Here is a 16984-nt window from a genome sequence, read left to right as displayed (position 1 = left end):
TTCATCTCGAAATCCGACTATATAACGGTCCTCTGGATCATGATTGAATCAGTATCGTAATCTAACTCATCTCAGGTTAACACCTGTGCATCGTCTTTGACAATCTAAAGAAGTTCGATTCGAACCAAAACAACCAATCATGAAACTGGTGCGTGTTTTCTTCGAGTACTAAGCGAAATTTATTATCGGATATCAAAAGTGTATAGTCGTGGTTTCATTCGAATTTCATCTTTTTTATTTCATATAAAATTACAATTTATAGAAACGAAAATAAATAAAATGGAAGCTTCATTTGCTTCCATTAGTGGATTTTTGTTCTTGAAATGGAAAATGATCATTCGTAAGAGATCACCGATGATCTAGCGATTACGAGCGTGCAATTAACGCGCACAGGATCGTTATGTACCATTAACGATAGAGCGATACTGCATCCAGCAATTTACGTTTAGTATCGTTTTTCTCTTGCCTATTGTTAACATGCAAATATGTTTGTAGAATTATTTTAAGTAAATCACCGGTAACGGATCTCCTTGCATAACATGTGCGTTCTTGCCACCGGAAGACAGTGACGAATCACGCGGGATAATTAAACAGGCGCTTGAAATAAAACAACGAGATAACATAGTGTTTACAGACGAAAAGCCAGTAATACTTCGTTGGGATTCACGGTTTAATGATTGATTTTAAAACGATCCAAAAGACTTTTAAAATAATCTTCAGTTTCTACCATATTGACGTTAAGACAATTCAAAAGAATCTTTAGATGATTTTTGCTCTACTTTTACCACGACATATTCAATAGTCAATTTCAAAACAATTCTAAAAGAATTTGAAAATAATTTGTATCATCTTTGTCTGTACTTTTATTATCAGGCTATTCATCTACATGAATCTTTATGGATTCAACAGAACGTATTCGTTTACGTTTTAAGTGTATCAATATTTAATTTCATACCAAATGTTAATTACTTTCCTCTTCGTTGCAGTTCGTCGCTTTCGCCCTCGTCGTTGTCGCCGTTTCCGCTGCTCCTCAAGTACATCACGAAGACGTACTGGTCCTCAAGGAGACACCCTCTGACAATATTGGCCTGGGCAGTTACAACTATGGCTACGAACTTTCCAATGGACAAGCTCATCAGGAATCCGCCGAATTGGTTAACGTAGGAACCGAAAACGAGTCTTTGGCTGTTCGTGGAAGCTTCAGCTGGGTAGACCCACAAACCAACGTGAAATACACCGTCAACTACGTGGCCGATGAGAATGGATTCCAACCACAGGGCGAACATATCCCTGCTTGAGCTGTACATACCGTTAGTTTTAAATAAACTTTGATTTAAGTATTTCCTTGGTATATTTCCTTCCCTTTTTTCACCGTTTATCCCCTCTTGTTTTCTTCTTTCTTTTTTTTGTTGCTTAGTTTTTAGATGATGGAATTTTGATTCATGTATTTAACATGACATATTTAACATTTATTGCTACATTGCGGATTTCCATGCATTTATGGGAGATTTAAAAGTGCAAAAATTTACAGAGTACATATAGTATGCAAAAATATAAAAAATGTCCATAGTAAAGTATTCGTTTTAATTTTTAATACGCAAAACGAATCTCTAAATTGTATTTATTTAATTACAAAGGTCCATAGAAACGCAAACTTACATAAAAATCTACAGTCTATTAGTTTCTAGATTACACCGACGATCATAAGTATTAGAATTTTTAGTATGCATGAACCAAATGTGACATTTAGTACATATCAAACATTTTTTACTACCTTTATCTTTTGCTTATTTTATCGTAGATCTGTTATTTCAATTACACTATGTGTCTCATGATGTTAGCATTTAATGGTAGAATATTAAATAAAATACATTTTGTTAGAGATTTCCAATAAATCTGTGATTAATATGTGACTAACTTATGGATGATATGGTTGTATTATGTATTCTAATCAAGTATTCGTCTTTTCATGCTTAGAAAACATATTTTCTTTTATTTCTTAAATACCAAAAGAGTTCCTCAAAGAGTTGGCTTTGCATTAGCTTTTCCATAGAGTCCCTATATTCTGTATTTACTACTTCTTGAAGTATATGAGATTTGAACGCTACAATGTTTTAATTTGAAAATTATATCTTTTAAGAAAATGTACACGAGAACCTGCTTCGATATCTAGTTTAATTTGATTGATATTGGGTTAAAAGACTAGATTTTGTTACATAATAATTTTATTGTGGGTACAATATTATTATTAACAATAAATAGTTTCATTTTCCAATATATTCTTTTTTTCATTTAATTTGTACCATTATAGTATCGTGAGATACAATAAAGTTTCTCTAATAATTGTATTTAAACATATTTAAAAAACGAAGGACATTAAATAATGTTGTAAACCAAGCAATAAATTTATTGTTCCTTCGTTTTCTCAATATATTTCATCTACTGTGTCCACACAACAAAGTAGTTTCAAATAAAAAATTCAATTAAATAAGCAGAAAGCAGAGGTTCAAATAAAATATAAAATTAAACTAAATCATTCGTTGGAAGAGGAAAAGGAGAATCAGCGATGGAAGGTATAGCTTTCAAAGCGATAATTTCACCTATTGACCATTACTACACGAGTTCGTAATGATGAGACACCATGATACGATTGCGTATATTTGACAAGATGGTGTCGTAACTATATGTGTTGTAAAAATAGAATAAATTATACGATATTTAGAATCGATTTAGAAATCAATAGGCGTTGATTAGAAACCAATTATCCTTGGATTATATATGTTATCAAGGATTTTCTTGAAGTTGTGCACATAAAAAAATGTACAAACTAAGTGAAATATAATTTTGGCACAATTAAAAACTATTTAGTGTCTAAATACAAGAAATTTAATTTTGCTAAAATAGAAAGAATCAATAAATATGTAGAAACTCATATTGCCTTTCATTTTACATTTTATATCCAGAATCCTCCTATCCTTATAATTATAGCAACTTTATCTTTATGAATTATAGAAAATATTATGTTTTCTGATTGTACTTCCTAAATTATGCGAATTCATTAAAATACTTCAAACTTGTCTTGAAATGATATAAAATTGTTCATTACACATTTTTTCTTATGGAGAAAAAATTATTCCGTGGAATACGACAGAAAAATAAATTTTCAAATAAATAATATCTTAGAACATATTTTCATTTTTCACATATTCATATAACAATCTAAACTAGATATTATGTTACCTATTTAATATAATTACATACTACGTGTTCTATTAGTTTATTGAGATTTATTACATATTACAATAAACTAAATAAATTATCGATATATTTAGATGGAATTTTTCTACGTTTTCGGAAATATAAAATTATTCTGAGAACTATCCTTTTCCTACAACTTTCTTTCATCACTTAAACTACATAGATAACATATGTAGCTTAATTCAGTTATAGTCATCAAGTATACAAATATATTCATTATTTCTATAATTAACCTTAACTTATTTTAAATCAGTCTCCCAGGGGAATCCTCTATAAAATCTTATAAAAAATCAAATCGCGATCTTCGATTTCGCCAAACTAACACACTTTTACAACGAAGGTCGAGCAACCATAAGGTGCCTTTAACAGGACTAGGAAAGGTGAAAGGTGAATTTACCGTGAAACCGTGCAATTTTTGGCAGAAGGGGGCCACTATAAAATTCGGGACGATTCTCACTATCGACATCAGTCTTTCAATCGGGACTAACCAAACATACACACCCATCCTCAAAATGAAAACCGTAGGTATCATAGTAAACGATACATAGATCAATTACAAGTTCAAATAGGTATAAAATCATTGAAAAAAGCCTGATTATAAAATAATTAGAAGAACATAAAATGCTCAATATTCTATTTATATTAATCTACTTATATTAATTATAAATGTGTACATAAAAAATGAATTGATTATAGGCAGTTTATCAATTGTAAATTTTTATTTCCTAACTTTGTTGCTATTTAATGCTATTTAATTAATAAATGTACTTTAATTTCTCTTAGATCATTGCTTTTGCCGCCTTTGTCGCTATTGCTGTAGCAGTTCCTCTGCAAAAAAATCAGGAAACAATCGTCGTGAAAGAAACTCCTTCTGATAATATCGGTCTTGGCAGTTATAACTACGGTTACCAACTTTCCGACGGACAAGCCAAACAGGAATCTGCAGAAGTAGTCAATGGTGGATCTGATGGACAACATCTGACAGTTCGCGGCAGCTTCTCCTTTGTCGATCCAGTTACCAATGTTGCATACACTGTGAACTACGTTGCCGACAAGGATGGTTTCCATCCACAGGGAGAACATCTTCCCCATGTTTAAATGATACAAATATTTGACATATGACGTTGACCAATTGCCACACTCCAAGTACCATCTACGAATTAAGACGAGAACCGCGATTACATTAGATTGGTTTTGTTGTTGTTGAAATCCATATTGTACATATTTTATGCTTATCTCACCATAAAAACAATTGTACAAATGTACAGTAATATATTTCTGTTTTGTAACATACTTATACTAATGTATAATAAATACTATAATTATTAAACAAGCTTCTTGTTTTTATATACACTCTTTTATTCATAAGTATTATATTTCCATCCTATCTTACACATGTATGTATTTCATACATAGTGTCTATACATATATATGTGTATGTACTGATGTATAGCCACAAAAGAGATACGAAATAAACGTGACCATTATCGATAATGTTCTCATTAGTTACTATATATTCTTCTAAATTAAATGACGAATGAATTAAATACAATATGTATATCGTTCTCTTAAGAACCATTAAGCACAGACGAGATATTTGAGGTGCATTAACTATTAACTGGTGGTGATGTGAAACTCAATGCATTTTCACGCATCTCCTCCCGCTTACATTCCTTTTTACGCATCTTTTTCCGTTTATGCGCGCTTTCATACGTCTCTTCCAGCTTCTGCCTGTTTCCTCACCTTTTCATTAGCTTCCTCCCGTCTTCACCATCTTCCTCCTGTCGTCATACAGTGTCGCCCTCTTCGTCTAACATAAGACATACATCTTTCCTTGTCGCACACTGTCGCCCTTTTTGTGCAACATAACATATGTATCCGTTTTTGTCGTACACTAATGCGTAAGGGAAATAACTACAACTTGAAGCATGATAGGTGGCAAAACATGGCTTGCTCGTAGATAAGGAACGCAATATTGTACAATAAAATAAACATATGCTCTCGTATTAGACAGAAGGGCGACAGTGTACAATAAGGTCAGAAGTACAAGCGTTTCTAGATAGAGAGGACAATAGTATGTGACAAGGACTGCATATGAATGGTTCCAAACACAGAAGGCAATACTGTGCGACTAAAACATACGATACGAATGGTTCTAGACAGAGAGAATGAATAAAAGTCGGCAAATTCTTCTCAATAGAGCAAAGCATTAATTGGTACAGCTAATAATCAATAAATAATTTCAGCAATTTCTACAGCATCAAATAAGTTTATCTTTAATTAATATTATTCAAATATGATTATAGTACTTTCAAAATTAGTTTATTATATTACTAGGTCGCCCGGAAAGTTCTTTTCGCGTTCGCCACTCGGGGCCTTATCTCGTTCTGCTTAAGTAAACAAACCACCAGATCACTCTACCGGTAGACTCTCATTCGGGACGCTTTGGAGAACGGACGTCTTGACGAGTTGCTTCCGCTAACCGAGTGTATGTACGAAGATATAGGATTGTTTGAGTTTCGGTGTGATTCTAATGGGTTGTAATTGGTCAATGTGGCGGGAAGTATAATAATAATTACAAGGAGGTAGTGAGATGAAGATAGGGGTATGAGTGAACTGAAGTGACAGGAGAATGCATGGGTGTGGAATATTTTTGGGTGATCTGAGGGTGAGTGAGTGTGTGGCAATGAAGATAGAGTTGTCGTGTATGATGATTGAGTGAGTGAGCTGCAAGACGTTTGTGCGTAATTTGGTGGTAATATCTTCACTGAACAAGAATAAGTAAGCGAAGGATATAATAGGAAGTGTATGAGAAACGAGAAGTATAACGGTTATTAACCCTTTGAGTGCTATGGGCGCATATAGGCGTCTGGCGAAAGCTATCGTTGTGGACTAAGGACATATATATTCGTTTTCTGTAAGTGCCCGGCATGGACTAAGGACGCATGTATAGGTTTGTCAATTTTTCCGAACACCTATGCAGGACTAATACTATTACGTTTGTGTGAGATAAATATAAATGCATTCCTTAGTAACGGCAGTAAACAAATGCCAATAATGCCTCGTTATAACAGTTGTCTACCCGTTTCGCGGACAGTCGCATCTAATTATCAAGAAGGAAATGTGTTGTTTGTGTGAAAAATAAGAGAATGCAGAAAATGCGATGTCAGATTATGCATCGATAATTGTTTTGAAATTTTTCGCACACAACTGAATTATTAACTTGTGTTATATTTACTAAATTTAGTTTCCTAGTTTATTGTTTTCTAGTTTATTGTAAATTTCAATGTTTATAATAAATAATTAATACTAAAAAATAACGCTCTTGAATCATTTAATCTCGTGCAAAAGATTACTAATTACTATAACTTATTACGATTTGCGCTTTGAATAGTCAATCAACAGAGTTCAGTCTAACGAAAAAGTATTCCGTCCACAGCGATCGTCAGCGCTAGACGCGCGCCGTCCGTACGGACCACATAGACCGCGAGTATTCAGCACTCAAAGGATTAATCGTTTAATTTGAATCTATCTAGTATTAGCTACCTTCGGGTAAAGTCAAACAAACATTGAGATAAAGCCTCGTCGACACGTTCTCGTAGTATGTATATAGATTTGGTATATGATTGTGATGACCTTGTCTACGGATATTGACATGAGAATGGAAGAACAAACTGATGACGACCTTCGCAAGGGAAATGGAAACGGGAAAGGCGGAATGAATTTATGTCGGACTTGGTTATAGCCCGGACTACTCCATTTTCTTAATTAATTAATATGAACAGGCCATCTAGAAAGAAAAAAATTACTGTGTCTCGGTTGCCATCCAAACGGAGGTGTGCCAGTTCGCCAAATGAAAAGGGATATCACCGCTCCAGGAGAGGAGAGGAGCGTATAGGAAAAAGCCGAGGCAGGATGAGCTGTAGTACGCGGAGACATGCGGCCTGAAGGAGAGGAACGTTGATAGTGAGACCGGATGGACGGTTGTGAACAGGCGAAGGAGGATTAGCCCTTTGAGTGCTGAATACTCGCGGCCTATGCCGTCCGTACGGACGGCGCGCGTCTAGCGCTGACGGTCGCTGTGGACGGAATACTTTTTCGTTAGACTGAACTCTGTTGATTGACTATTCAAAGCGCAAATCGTAATAAGTTATAGTAATTCTTTTGCACGAGATTAAATGATTCAAGAGCGTTATTTTTTAGTTATTTTTAATTATTTATTATAAACATTGAAATTTACAGTTAACTAGAATTTGGGTAATAAACTAGAAAGCAATAAACTAGAAAACTAAATTTAGTAGATATAACACAAGTTAATAATTTAGTTGTGTGTGAAAAATTCAGTGCTTGAGAAAACTAAAAAAGCCAGATGTAGAGTTTTCTTACAAGTGGTGACCACTTCAACAATAACGAGGCACTATTAGCATTTGTTTACTGCCGTAAGGAATGCATTTATATTTCTTTCACACAAACGTAATATTATTACTTCTGCGTAGGTGTTCGGAAAAATTGAAAAACCCATACATGCGTCCTTAGTCCACGCCGGGCACTTAGAGAAAGCGCATATATATGTCCTTAGTCCACACCGATAGCTTTCGCCAGACACCTATATGCGCCCACAGCACTCAAAGGGTTAGGAGTACAACAGACAAGGCAAATGTTGAGGTGTATGACAGCAAAGGAAGTAGGGAAGAGAGGAGAGAGAAACAAACTAGCAACCCAACCTAACCCCAACCTAAGCCCAATCTAAACTAGATATTAGGTTACCTATTTAATATAATTACATACTACGTGTTCTATTAGTTTATTGAGATTTATTACATATTACAATAAACTAAATAAATTATCGATATATTTAGATGGAATTTTTCTACGTTTTCGGAAATATAAAATTATTCTGAGAACTATCCTTTTCCTACAACTTTCTTTCATCACTTAAACTACATAGATAACATATGTAGCTTAATTCAGTTGTAGTCATCAAGTATACAAATATATTCATTACTTCTATAATTAACCGTAACTTATTTTAAATCAGTCTTCCAGGGGAATCTTCTATAAAATCTCATAAAAAATCAATTCGCGATCTTCGATTTCGCCAAACTAACACACTTTTACAACGAAGGTCGAGCAATCATAAGGTGCCTTTAACAGGACTAGGAAAGGTGAAAGGTGAGTTTACCGTGCAACCGTGCAATTTTTGGCAGAAGGGGGCCACTATAAAATTCGGGACGAATCTCAGTATCGACATCAGTCTTTCAATCGGGACTAACCAAACATACACACCCATCCTCAAAATGAAAACCGTAGGTATCATAGTAAACGATACATAGATCAATTACAAGTTCAAATAGGTATAAAATCATTGAAAAAAGCCTGATTATAAAATAATTAGAAGAACATAAAATGCTCAATATTCTATTTATATTAATCTTTGTCTAATTTTAATTTACTACACGTATAACTTTCTCCTTTACATATTCTAGATACAAATAAATTTGCAATTTTTATTATTTTCATTTTTTTAATCTGTATTACTGTATTGTCGAGGTATATTTAAAGGTAAAAATATTACAAATTTCTTTTGTATAGATATATTTGATATAGTAACACGCTAACAAAAATAATTAATTATAAATGTGTACATAAAAAATGAATTGATTATAGGCAGTTTATCAATTGTAAATTTTTATTTCCTAACTTTGTTGCTATTTAATGCTATTTAATTAATAAATGTACTTTAATTTCTCTTAGATCATTGCTTTTGCCGCCTTTGTCGCTATTGCTGTAGCAGTTCCTCTGCAAAGAAATCAGGAAGCAATCGTCGTAAAAGAAACTCCTTCTGATAATATCGGTCTTGGCAGTTATAACTACGGTTACCAACTTTCCGACGGACAAGCCAAACAGGAATCTGCAGAAGTAGTCAATGGTGGATCTGATGGACAACACCTGACAGTTCGCGGCAGCTTCTCCTTTGTCGATCCAGTTACCAATGTTGCATACACTGTGAACTACGTTGCCGACAAGGATGGTTTCCATCCACAGGGAGAACATCTTCCCCATGTTTAAATGATACAAATATTTGACACATGACGTTGACCTATTGCCACACTCCAAGTACCATCTACGAATTAAGACGAGAACCGCGATTACATTAGATTGATTTTGTTGTTGTTGAAATCTATATTGTACATATTTTATGCGTATCTCACCATAAAAACAATTGTACAAATGTACAGTAATACATTTCTGTTTTGTAACATACTTATACTAATGTATAATAAATACTATAATTATTAAACAAGCTTCTTGTTTTTATATACACTCTTTTATTCATAAGTATTATATTTCCATCCTGTCTTACACATGCATGTATTTCATACATAGTGCCTATACATATCTATGTGTATGTACTGATGTATAGCCACAAAAGAGATATGAAATAAACGTGACCATTGTCGATAATGTTCTCATTAGTTACTGTATATTCTTCTAAATTAAATGACGAATGAATTAAATACAATATGTATATGGACGGTTGTGAACAGGCGAAGGAGGATTAGGAGTACAACAGATAAGGCAAATGTTGAGGTGTATGACAGCAAAGGAAGTAGGGAAGAGAGGAGAGAGAAATAAACTAGCAAAAGAAGTGAAGCGATCCTGGTTAAGGTTGGTCAGGATGCGAACTAATAAATACTTACGCGAAACGGAGATCATGATCCGGATAATCAAGAAGAGCCATCCCACAATGATAATCGCCAGTGTGGGGAGGGGAGGGGGGGGGGGTATAAAACTGATCGAAGAGGTGCGAGCCTTATGGTCATGCTAACTAAGAAGGGTATCGTACCAATCAGCATAAGAGGTGGACACACGTTCTGTTGGAACGGTAGGAGCATTTTTATTGATAATAAGTATAAACAAAGGAGTAGCAAACCGACGGGCAAAAGGATTAGGAACTATTGATGGAGTGAGGAGTTAACGGCTCTAAGGAGGGTGGTAATGTGGACTAGAAGGAAACCTCAGAGGGCAATGGCAAGAGGAGCGACGAACGCGTTGCAGTGATCACAGCAGTTCCGTAAAAAAAAAAGATGAAGAATAATAGCATTTTCCTCTCTTTGAGAAAGAAAGAAAAAGAAAAAGATCACTCTACAGTCAATTGTGTGATTACTAGTTATCCTCTGGTAAGGCAAGAGAACAGTTCTCAACGTTAGTAGAAAGTGTTTTTTTGCATGGTGAAAGATGGAAGACGAAAAGATGCATTTTTGTTACATTATGTTTCACTGCTTTAAAAAAGACAGTACACCAAAGGAGATTTATGACGTTTATGGCGATCGGTCTATAACTGTTCAAACCGTCCAGAATTGGTTTAGGAGGTTTAGAGCCGGAAATTTTAATCTGAAAGATGAAGATCGCAGCGGACGTCCATCCACCACTGATACTGACCTTATCAAGGCCTACCTCGATGAAAACCCAAGATCTAGTGTCCGTGAGATAGCAGATGCTCTAAACATTCCGCGAACAACGATTCGAATGCGAAGTGTGGGTCCCCCATCAACTGACGGAAAGCAATCTCCTGAATCGAATTTCGACATGCGATTTGCTAATTCAACGCAACAAAGAGAGCCATTTTTAAAAAAGTTAATTACTGGGAATAAAAGTTGGAATTGCAACAGGAGGTATAGAAACTTCACTATATCAATTAGTTGTAATTAGTTTTAAATAATTGTTACTAACATTGTCACATTATATTCCTTATTTTGAAATTATGTTTAAGGCTTACAAATGTATTTATATTGTAACAAATAGCATAAATTATTAGTTCCTAAAATATTGCATGCTACTATTAATTTATATTAGTTTTAAAGAAATTCTTGTACAATAATTATATTATAAAAATAAATTTGAATTATTCAAGTAAGAATTACGTTTTATTTGTTACTATATCTAAGTTCTGCGAAACACAAATAATTAAGTACGTTAATTACTATAAAATTAGTTTCATTTATAAAGATTATTGTATAATTTCTAAAATTTAATCAATAACTCGAATATTTTATAATTTATCCTTAGCTCTGTCTACTTCTCACCCTCCATCCTGATCATTTTCATAAGTTGAAGTGAGGCTTCAAAAATTCAACATAAATTAAATAATAAAATTAAATAAATAAACAAACCAATGTATGTAAATACTTGAAGATATTAAAAATTTGAGGTCATATCTCAGCAATATGTCATTGTTTCTTAGAAATTTTATGATTTCTGGAATATAACATTAAAGTGGAAGACGTGTTACGTCTAGTGACTCTCTACCTAGACCAGGCCACACACCGCGAGCAAGATGGCAACCAGATATCTACTGCTATTATTAAATAGATTTTGAGGTTCGATATTTAATTGATTCACACAGATTAGTTTTGTATACTCTGTATTTCATCACCAAGTACAGCCATTACAACACACCGGATATTCTCTGATAATTAACACGTGGCGGGCAGGGAAACAAAAGAACGTCGTTAGTAGTCGTACCAACTTTGCATGTAAGAACTAGTGATCATACCAACCTAATATTTTCCTCAACACTCCTCTTTGATCATAGTTTCTAGAAGCCCCATAGCTTTGGTAAAACATTAAGTCTTAATCCCATTTAGACCTTTGGTAAAAATATCTGCAACATTCTCAGAACTTGGCATATAAACATAATCTAAAATACCCCTTGACACACAATTCTTAACATAGAAGTAACGGATTTGAACATGTTTAGAACTCTCAGCAACTACCTCATCCTTGGAACATGAAAGTTTTTTTTACAAGTATTTTACAATCAATTCTCGCATTGAGAATTTTGAGTAAGTTTCTCTGGCGTGGCGCAGTGACATGGCTAATTATTTATAATAAGTTGTCACTGCGCCATGTCACTGCGCCACGTCAGAGAAACTTACTCAAAATCCTCAATGCGAGAATTGATTAATTATAATAAGTTAATACTTATTCTAATTATAAGTTAGTTATACTATCTATAATAAGTTAATTCTTATTAACTTATGCTTAGGTCTAATCTTGCGCTTAGGTTTAATGGATAGTGCTTTTTTAGCCTGCGGATCTGGTCCAACGTATTAAGTAATTTAGTAATTAGGAAGTTTCGATGTTTGTTGATTCTTTTACTATATCTATTGCTATATTTTGTTATTTCTTCTTTGACTGTGGGTACTTTGAGATCGCGATGGTAAAATTCGTTGGTAATATACCAGGGTGCATTTATTAGGAATCTTAGCGTTTTCGATTGGAAGCGTTGAAGTATTCCAATGTTGGAATTACTTGCTGTTCCCCATAGTTGGATTCCATAGATCCCAGTGTTCCTCTCCGCCACGGTGATGTTGCAGAGGAAAACTATGATGGGGTGTGTCTCAGGACACGAGATCATCAGATTCGTTGAGGAAAACCTTCGTTCGGAAAGTGAGGGAAATGGACGTGGCTGTTAATTGGTTAATTTCTATGTTGGTGGTTAGAGAAGGAGGCTAGCCGCCCATGAGAGAAAGTTACTAGCCGGAAGCGTCGATCGTAAGAAAAGCAAATTTCCCGTATCTACCCGTAGTAGGTGATAGATTTAGGGACTGTTAGGATAAAGACTGTTTGTCCGTTTGAAGGACTTTAGTTAACTAAATCCTAAAGCGGGTCCTCAGGCTAGCTGAACATGTACTGTGGAGATGCATCGACGTCTGGTAATCATCTTGCCCGAAGAATATTGTCTGTGTGTGGCGAGCCACGGGGCAGAAACCATTGGAATGTTTACTGTCGAGTACCGCTACAACTACTTCTTTTTAAGGAAAGCTATACAATTACTCTATACCTCTATTAGGTAAAAACGTTCATCCCGTGACCGCGGCTACGTTCAGCGACTAGTTGTCACTTCGAGCTCAAGCTCACTATTACAAATCTCGGACGATTATAATCAGGTTAAATCACAAAGACTAAAGTATTGGGGTTTTCCCAAGAATTCCAAAGGGAAGGTGTCCTTTCATCTTCGACAAACGAAAACTTATCCTTAACAAATCAGCTCATTTCATGTTCTTAGACCCACCCATCACAAGTTTTCCTCCGCAGCATCATCTTCACAAAAAGTCAGTCGTTATACATTTTTTGACCCGTCACCACCTAAGCTTACGTCGCGTACTCTACACTGTAACTTTGTCTACCAATCGAAACCTAATTATACTCTATCAATTTATATCTCTCTAGTCAACTAGTTGTTTGAATAAACTGTAATTTATACCTGTTAATTCAGTGTATACTCAATTGAACCACCCCTATTATCCTAACACAAATAAGGGGATCGATCAGTTCGTGGCATCGATTATCTCATCGTAACAGGAATTTACGACTCTCATTGACGTGCTATCTCGCGAGCGCGTCTCTCCGCGAACGGTCGAAACAGGACGTGTAGGGTGTTATTAAAGTACTCGGTGTTTAACTTCAATAGTGTTTATTTCGATGACTAGCGCACGTCGTTTTAGGTCAGACTGTATAATTCCTAGATGGCAGTAGTCAGTAACTGCGAGTGCAACTCGCAAAAAACTTTCCGTAACTGATTTTTATGACGCGTCTCCGGCATTGAGTTGTTATTAAAACTAACGTAACAAAAAAGAGAATTAATGAAGGCCCAAATTCATAGCTAATGAATGGATTTTCACAGCGAGCAGGTGCCCTCATTGCTGCATCATCCAAAACCAACACATACCAAATCTGTAATTTCGGCTTGTCTCTACTTGCTCAATGCTAAAAAGAAATGAATAGAATATTTAATCATTAATAAGTACTTATATTCAAAACCTTATATTATATCTACTTATATATCATATTAATGAAGCAACAGTAGATACAAAAGTTTTCGATAACTGTGCCGGTAAAACAGCAAGACATCGGTAAATGGATATCACAAATGTTATATATATTCTATACCTCGTCGGTGATGTCACATCTATCCTGTCCTGAATCAATGGTGTCACGTCTATTCCGTACCTTATCGGTGGTATTAAGTTTGTTTCTATGTTATCTACAGTTACACTTTTTTCCTTTTTGCCACAGCAGATTTGTGCACCATCTATAGATAAGATTTGCAAACAAAATTGCACACGTCGCACAATCGCAATATTTGACACGTCTTGTAAGTTTCGAGTATGACAATGTGGATACTTTTTACGTGTTGTTTTTATGAGATTTATTAACTGTAGCAAACCATTTAACTGGGTGCAAATCAAACACGTGATGATGTTCTCTATTAACAATCATACATTATCGAATGATATTACATTATAGTAAATGTTTAAATTAATGTACCATCGAGGTTAGAAATACCGAATTAGTTATGCGATGTAACTGATTTGAAATATCGACCAAACATGCCGAAATTCCGAATGCTTCCACGTACTTCGCGAATCGTGGCATTATGCTCCGCCGCAAATTTCATAAATGCGGCAGATCGAGTTATAATGCCTATAGCAATCGTTCCCATGACCGATGAATTTAAATGGGACTTGTACTGGCAAGGCTGGATACTTTCTGCCTTTGCCTTTGGTTATTTTACTAGTCAGGTATATTCGAATATTTAATATTATAAATCTTTTATGATTTATTCATTTTTAGTTTAAGATACTATTCGCATTCATTGTATTTATTTTATTAATTTTTACATTAGATTATTGGTGCAAATACAGCGAGTCGTTTTGGATGTAAAATGGTATTAATGCTGGCTGTTTTACTGTGGTCTGTTAGCACAGTTGTAACTCCAATCTTGGCTCAATCAATTCCATTGCTCATTATTTGTCGAGTTCTTTTGGGACTTGGAGAAGGCCTGGGTAAGATTTTAATAAACAGATATATAAATAGTTTCATAAAGTACAGTGTTTTATTTATCGCTGTCTATTGCTGCTAGGCCTGCCAGTTATTTTTCACCTATTTGCACACAATGTCCCTGTAGAAGAACGATCTAGAGCATTTGGATATCTTGTAGCAGCTGGCTCTGTTGGACAAGTTGTTGCATCTGTTGTAAGTTTGAATTTTATATAATGAAATGCTATTTATTTGGAAATATTTATCGACCATTGCTTCATTCACGATACTTACAGCTGTGTCCTCATCTGTTATGGCAAACAGGATTTTATTTATTTGGGACAATTGGCATCATATGGACGCTTTTGTGGCTAATGTTATACGATGAAACTAATTCCCAGGATGAAATTCCACTATTTGTACCTAAGGTAGTCGATTCATTTAAATTGTTATCTTGTATGAATATAATACTTAAGGATGAATTAATATTTCATAATTTGAAGGTAACACAAAATAGAAATCTGCGTTGGACTGAATTCATTTCTCATTGGCCTTTATGGGCATTGTATATAGCACATTTTGCAATGAATTGGAGCAATTACATAATAATGCAATGGTTGCCAACTTATCTAGCTAGAAATCTTTCTGTCAATAAAGAAAGTATTAGTTTCACAGCATTTCCATATATTGTGAATTCTCTTGTTGGTATTGGTATGTATTATTTAACATCTAATAAAAAAATGGCTAAAAATTGAAAATTAAATATCTCTACAGTTGCTGGACATAGTGCTGACAATTTAATACAGAAGAGATGGCCAGTCTTATCTGTAAGAAGATTAATGACAAACATAGGTTTGATTGGACCAGGTGCATTTTTATTAGCATTCTGTGCTGTAGACAATTTACTTGCTGCAGTAATGTTAGTATCAAAATTAAATTAGTACGTATACAATAATTTTTATTCTAATTATACAATATAATTAGATTTTGTTTTATTATAGTTTCGTGTCAATATCTATGGGACTCTGTGCGTGTAATTCTGCAGGACATCTTAGTAATCACGCGGATATAGCACCAAATCACGCGGGAATCACTTTTGCGGTTTCTAACACTATAGTACGTAGCTATTTTTATTAGCATGATAAATATTTTACAAATAGATTAGTAATTTATATGAATATTTTTAGGCAACGATACCGGGTATTTTGTGTGGTCCGTTAACAGCTGAACTAGTGACCGCGTCACATGGTCGTTGGTTGCCTGTTTTCATGTTGGCAGCAGCAATTAATTTTACAGGGGCCATCATATACCAAAGTCATAGTTCAGCGCTTCCAGTATTGTGATATGTGCTGACTAAAATGAAGTTTGCAAGTATTTATTATCGGAGTCAACGAAGAAACATGATTGATAAGAACTTATACAAGCATACCTTCCTAGATCATGATCGCTGGATACGATTTTTAATGAAAATTTTAAACATTTATATGATACCGGTATGGCATGTTTATACATACATCGTACATTGGTTAGTTGAAAACATATCAAAATACTGGGCATGTATGCTATAAGAGAATTTCATATATTCCTTGCGTTCAGTTTGCAGTTTACGTCAACGTAATGCAGGTCATTCATTAGAACAGTGCCATAATTTTATGCACGCAATGGAATTGGCTGAATGACTCTCTTACCAATTTGTAAAATATAGTAGCCTAACTAATTATTGTTTTTAATTTGTATATGTTTTAATAATAGCTAACAAAAATACCTTGTGATACGTTTTAACACATACATAAGAATTCTCATTTTTTAATATAGAAGATAAATGTATATTCTGTAAAACATAAGACTGTATATAAAAGAAAAACAAAGAAATTAATTTTCACATATTTCAATTTATATA

At 34.4% G+C, this 16984-nt stretch overlaps 5 protein-coding genes across 5 annotated transcripts; all 5 read left to right on the top strand.

Annotated features, from left to right (window-relative positions):
* On the top strand, positions 1 to 1340 carry LOC126915483 (flexible cuticle protein 12-like). The gene is made up of 2 exons (XM_050720200.1): positions 1 to 148; positions 987 to 1340. The coding sequence occupies exons 1-2, from the start codon at positions 140 to 142 to the stop codon at positions 1296 to 1298; spliced, it is 321 nt and encodes a 106-aa protein (XP_050576157.1). The 5' UTR covers positions 1 to 139; the 3' UTR covers positions 1299 to 1340.
* A 2384-nt stretch (positions 1341 to 3724) lies between these two features.
* Positions 3725 to 4591, top strand: LOC126915481 (flexible cuticle protein 12-like). Its single transcript, XM_050720198.1, has 2 exons — positions 3725 to 3779; positions 4042 to 4591. Exons 1-2 carry the CDS (start codon positions 3771 to 3773, stop codon positions 4354 to 4356), a joined length of 324 nt encoding a protein of 107 aa, XP_050576155.1. The 5' UTR covers positions 3725 to 3770; the 3' UTR covers positions 4357 to 4591.
* A 3847-nt stretch (positions 4592 to 8438) lies between these two features.
* On the top strand, positions 8439 to 9562 carry LOC126915482 (flexible cuticle protein 12-like). Its single transcript, XM_050720199.1, has 2 exons — positions 8439 to 8564; positions 9013 to 9562. Exons 1-2 carry the CDS (start codon positions 8556 to 8558, stop codon positions 9325 to 9327), a joined length of 324 nt encoding a protein of 107 aa, XP_050576156.1. The 5' UTR covers positions 8439 to 8555; the 3' UTR covers positions 9328 to 9562.
* A 935-nt stretch (positions 9563 to 10497) lies between these two features.
* On the top strand, positions 10498 to 11057 carry LOC126915334 (histone-lysine N-methyltransferase SETMAR-like). Its single transcript, XM_050719913.1, has 2 exons — positions 10498 to 10934; positions 11033 to 11057. Exons 1-2 carry the CDS (start codon positions 10498 to 10500, stop codon positions 11055 to 11057), a joined length of 462 nt encoding a protein of 153 aa, XP_050575870.1.
* Positions 11058 to 14418: 3361 nt separating this feature from the next.
* On the top strand, positions 14419 to 16970 carry LOC126915469 (uncharacterized). The gene is made up of 8 exons (XM_050720185.1): positions 14419 to 14846; positions 14951 to 15110; positions 15188 to 15300; positions 15381 to 15512; positions 15588 to 15795; positions 15859 to 16003; positions 16086 to 16200; positions 16272 to 16970. Exons 1-8 carry the CDS (start codon positions 14655 to 14657, stop codon positions 16425 to 16427), a joined length of 1221 nt encoding a protein of 406 aa, XP_050576142.1. The 5' UTR covers positions 14419 to 14654; the 3' UTR covers positions 16428 to 16970.
* The last annotated feature ends 14 nt before the right edge of the window (positions 16971 to 16984 follow it).

Source organism: Bombus affinis, chromosome 4 (assembly GCF_024516045.1).
Source record: "Bombus affinis isolate iyBomAffi1 chromosome 4, iyBomAffi1.2, whole genome shotgun sequence".
Taxonomy (NCBI): Eukaryota; Metazoa; Arthropoda; class Insecta; order Hymenoptera; family Apidae; genus Bombus; species Bombus affinis.
The sequence above is the reverse complement of the archived record's forward strand: the minus strand, read 5'-3'. Positions and strand labels throughout refer to the sequence as shown.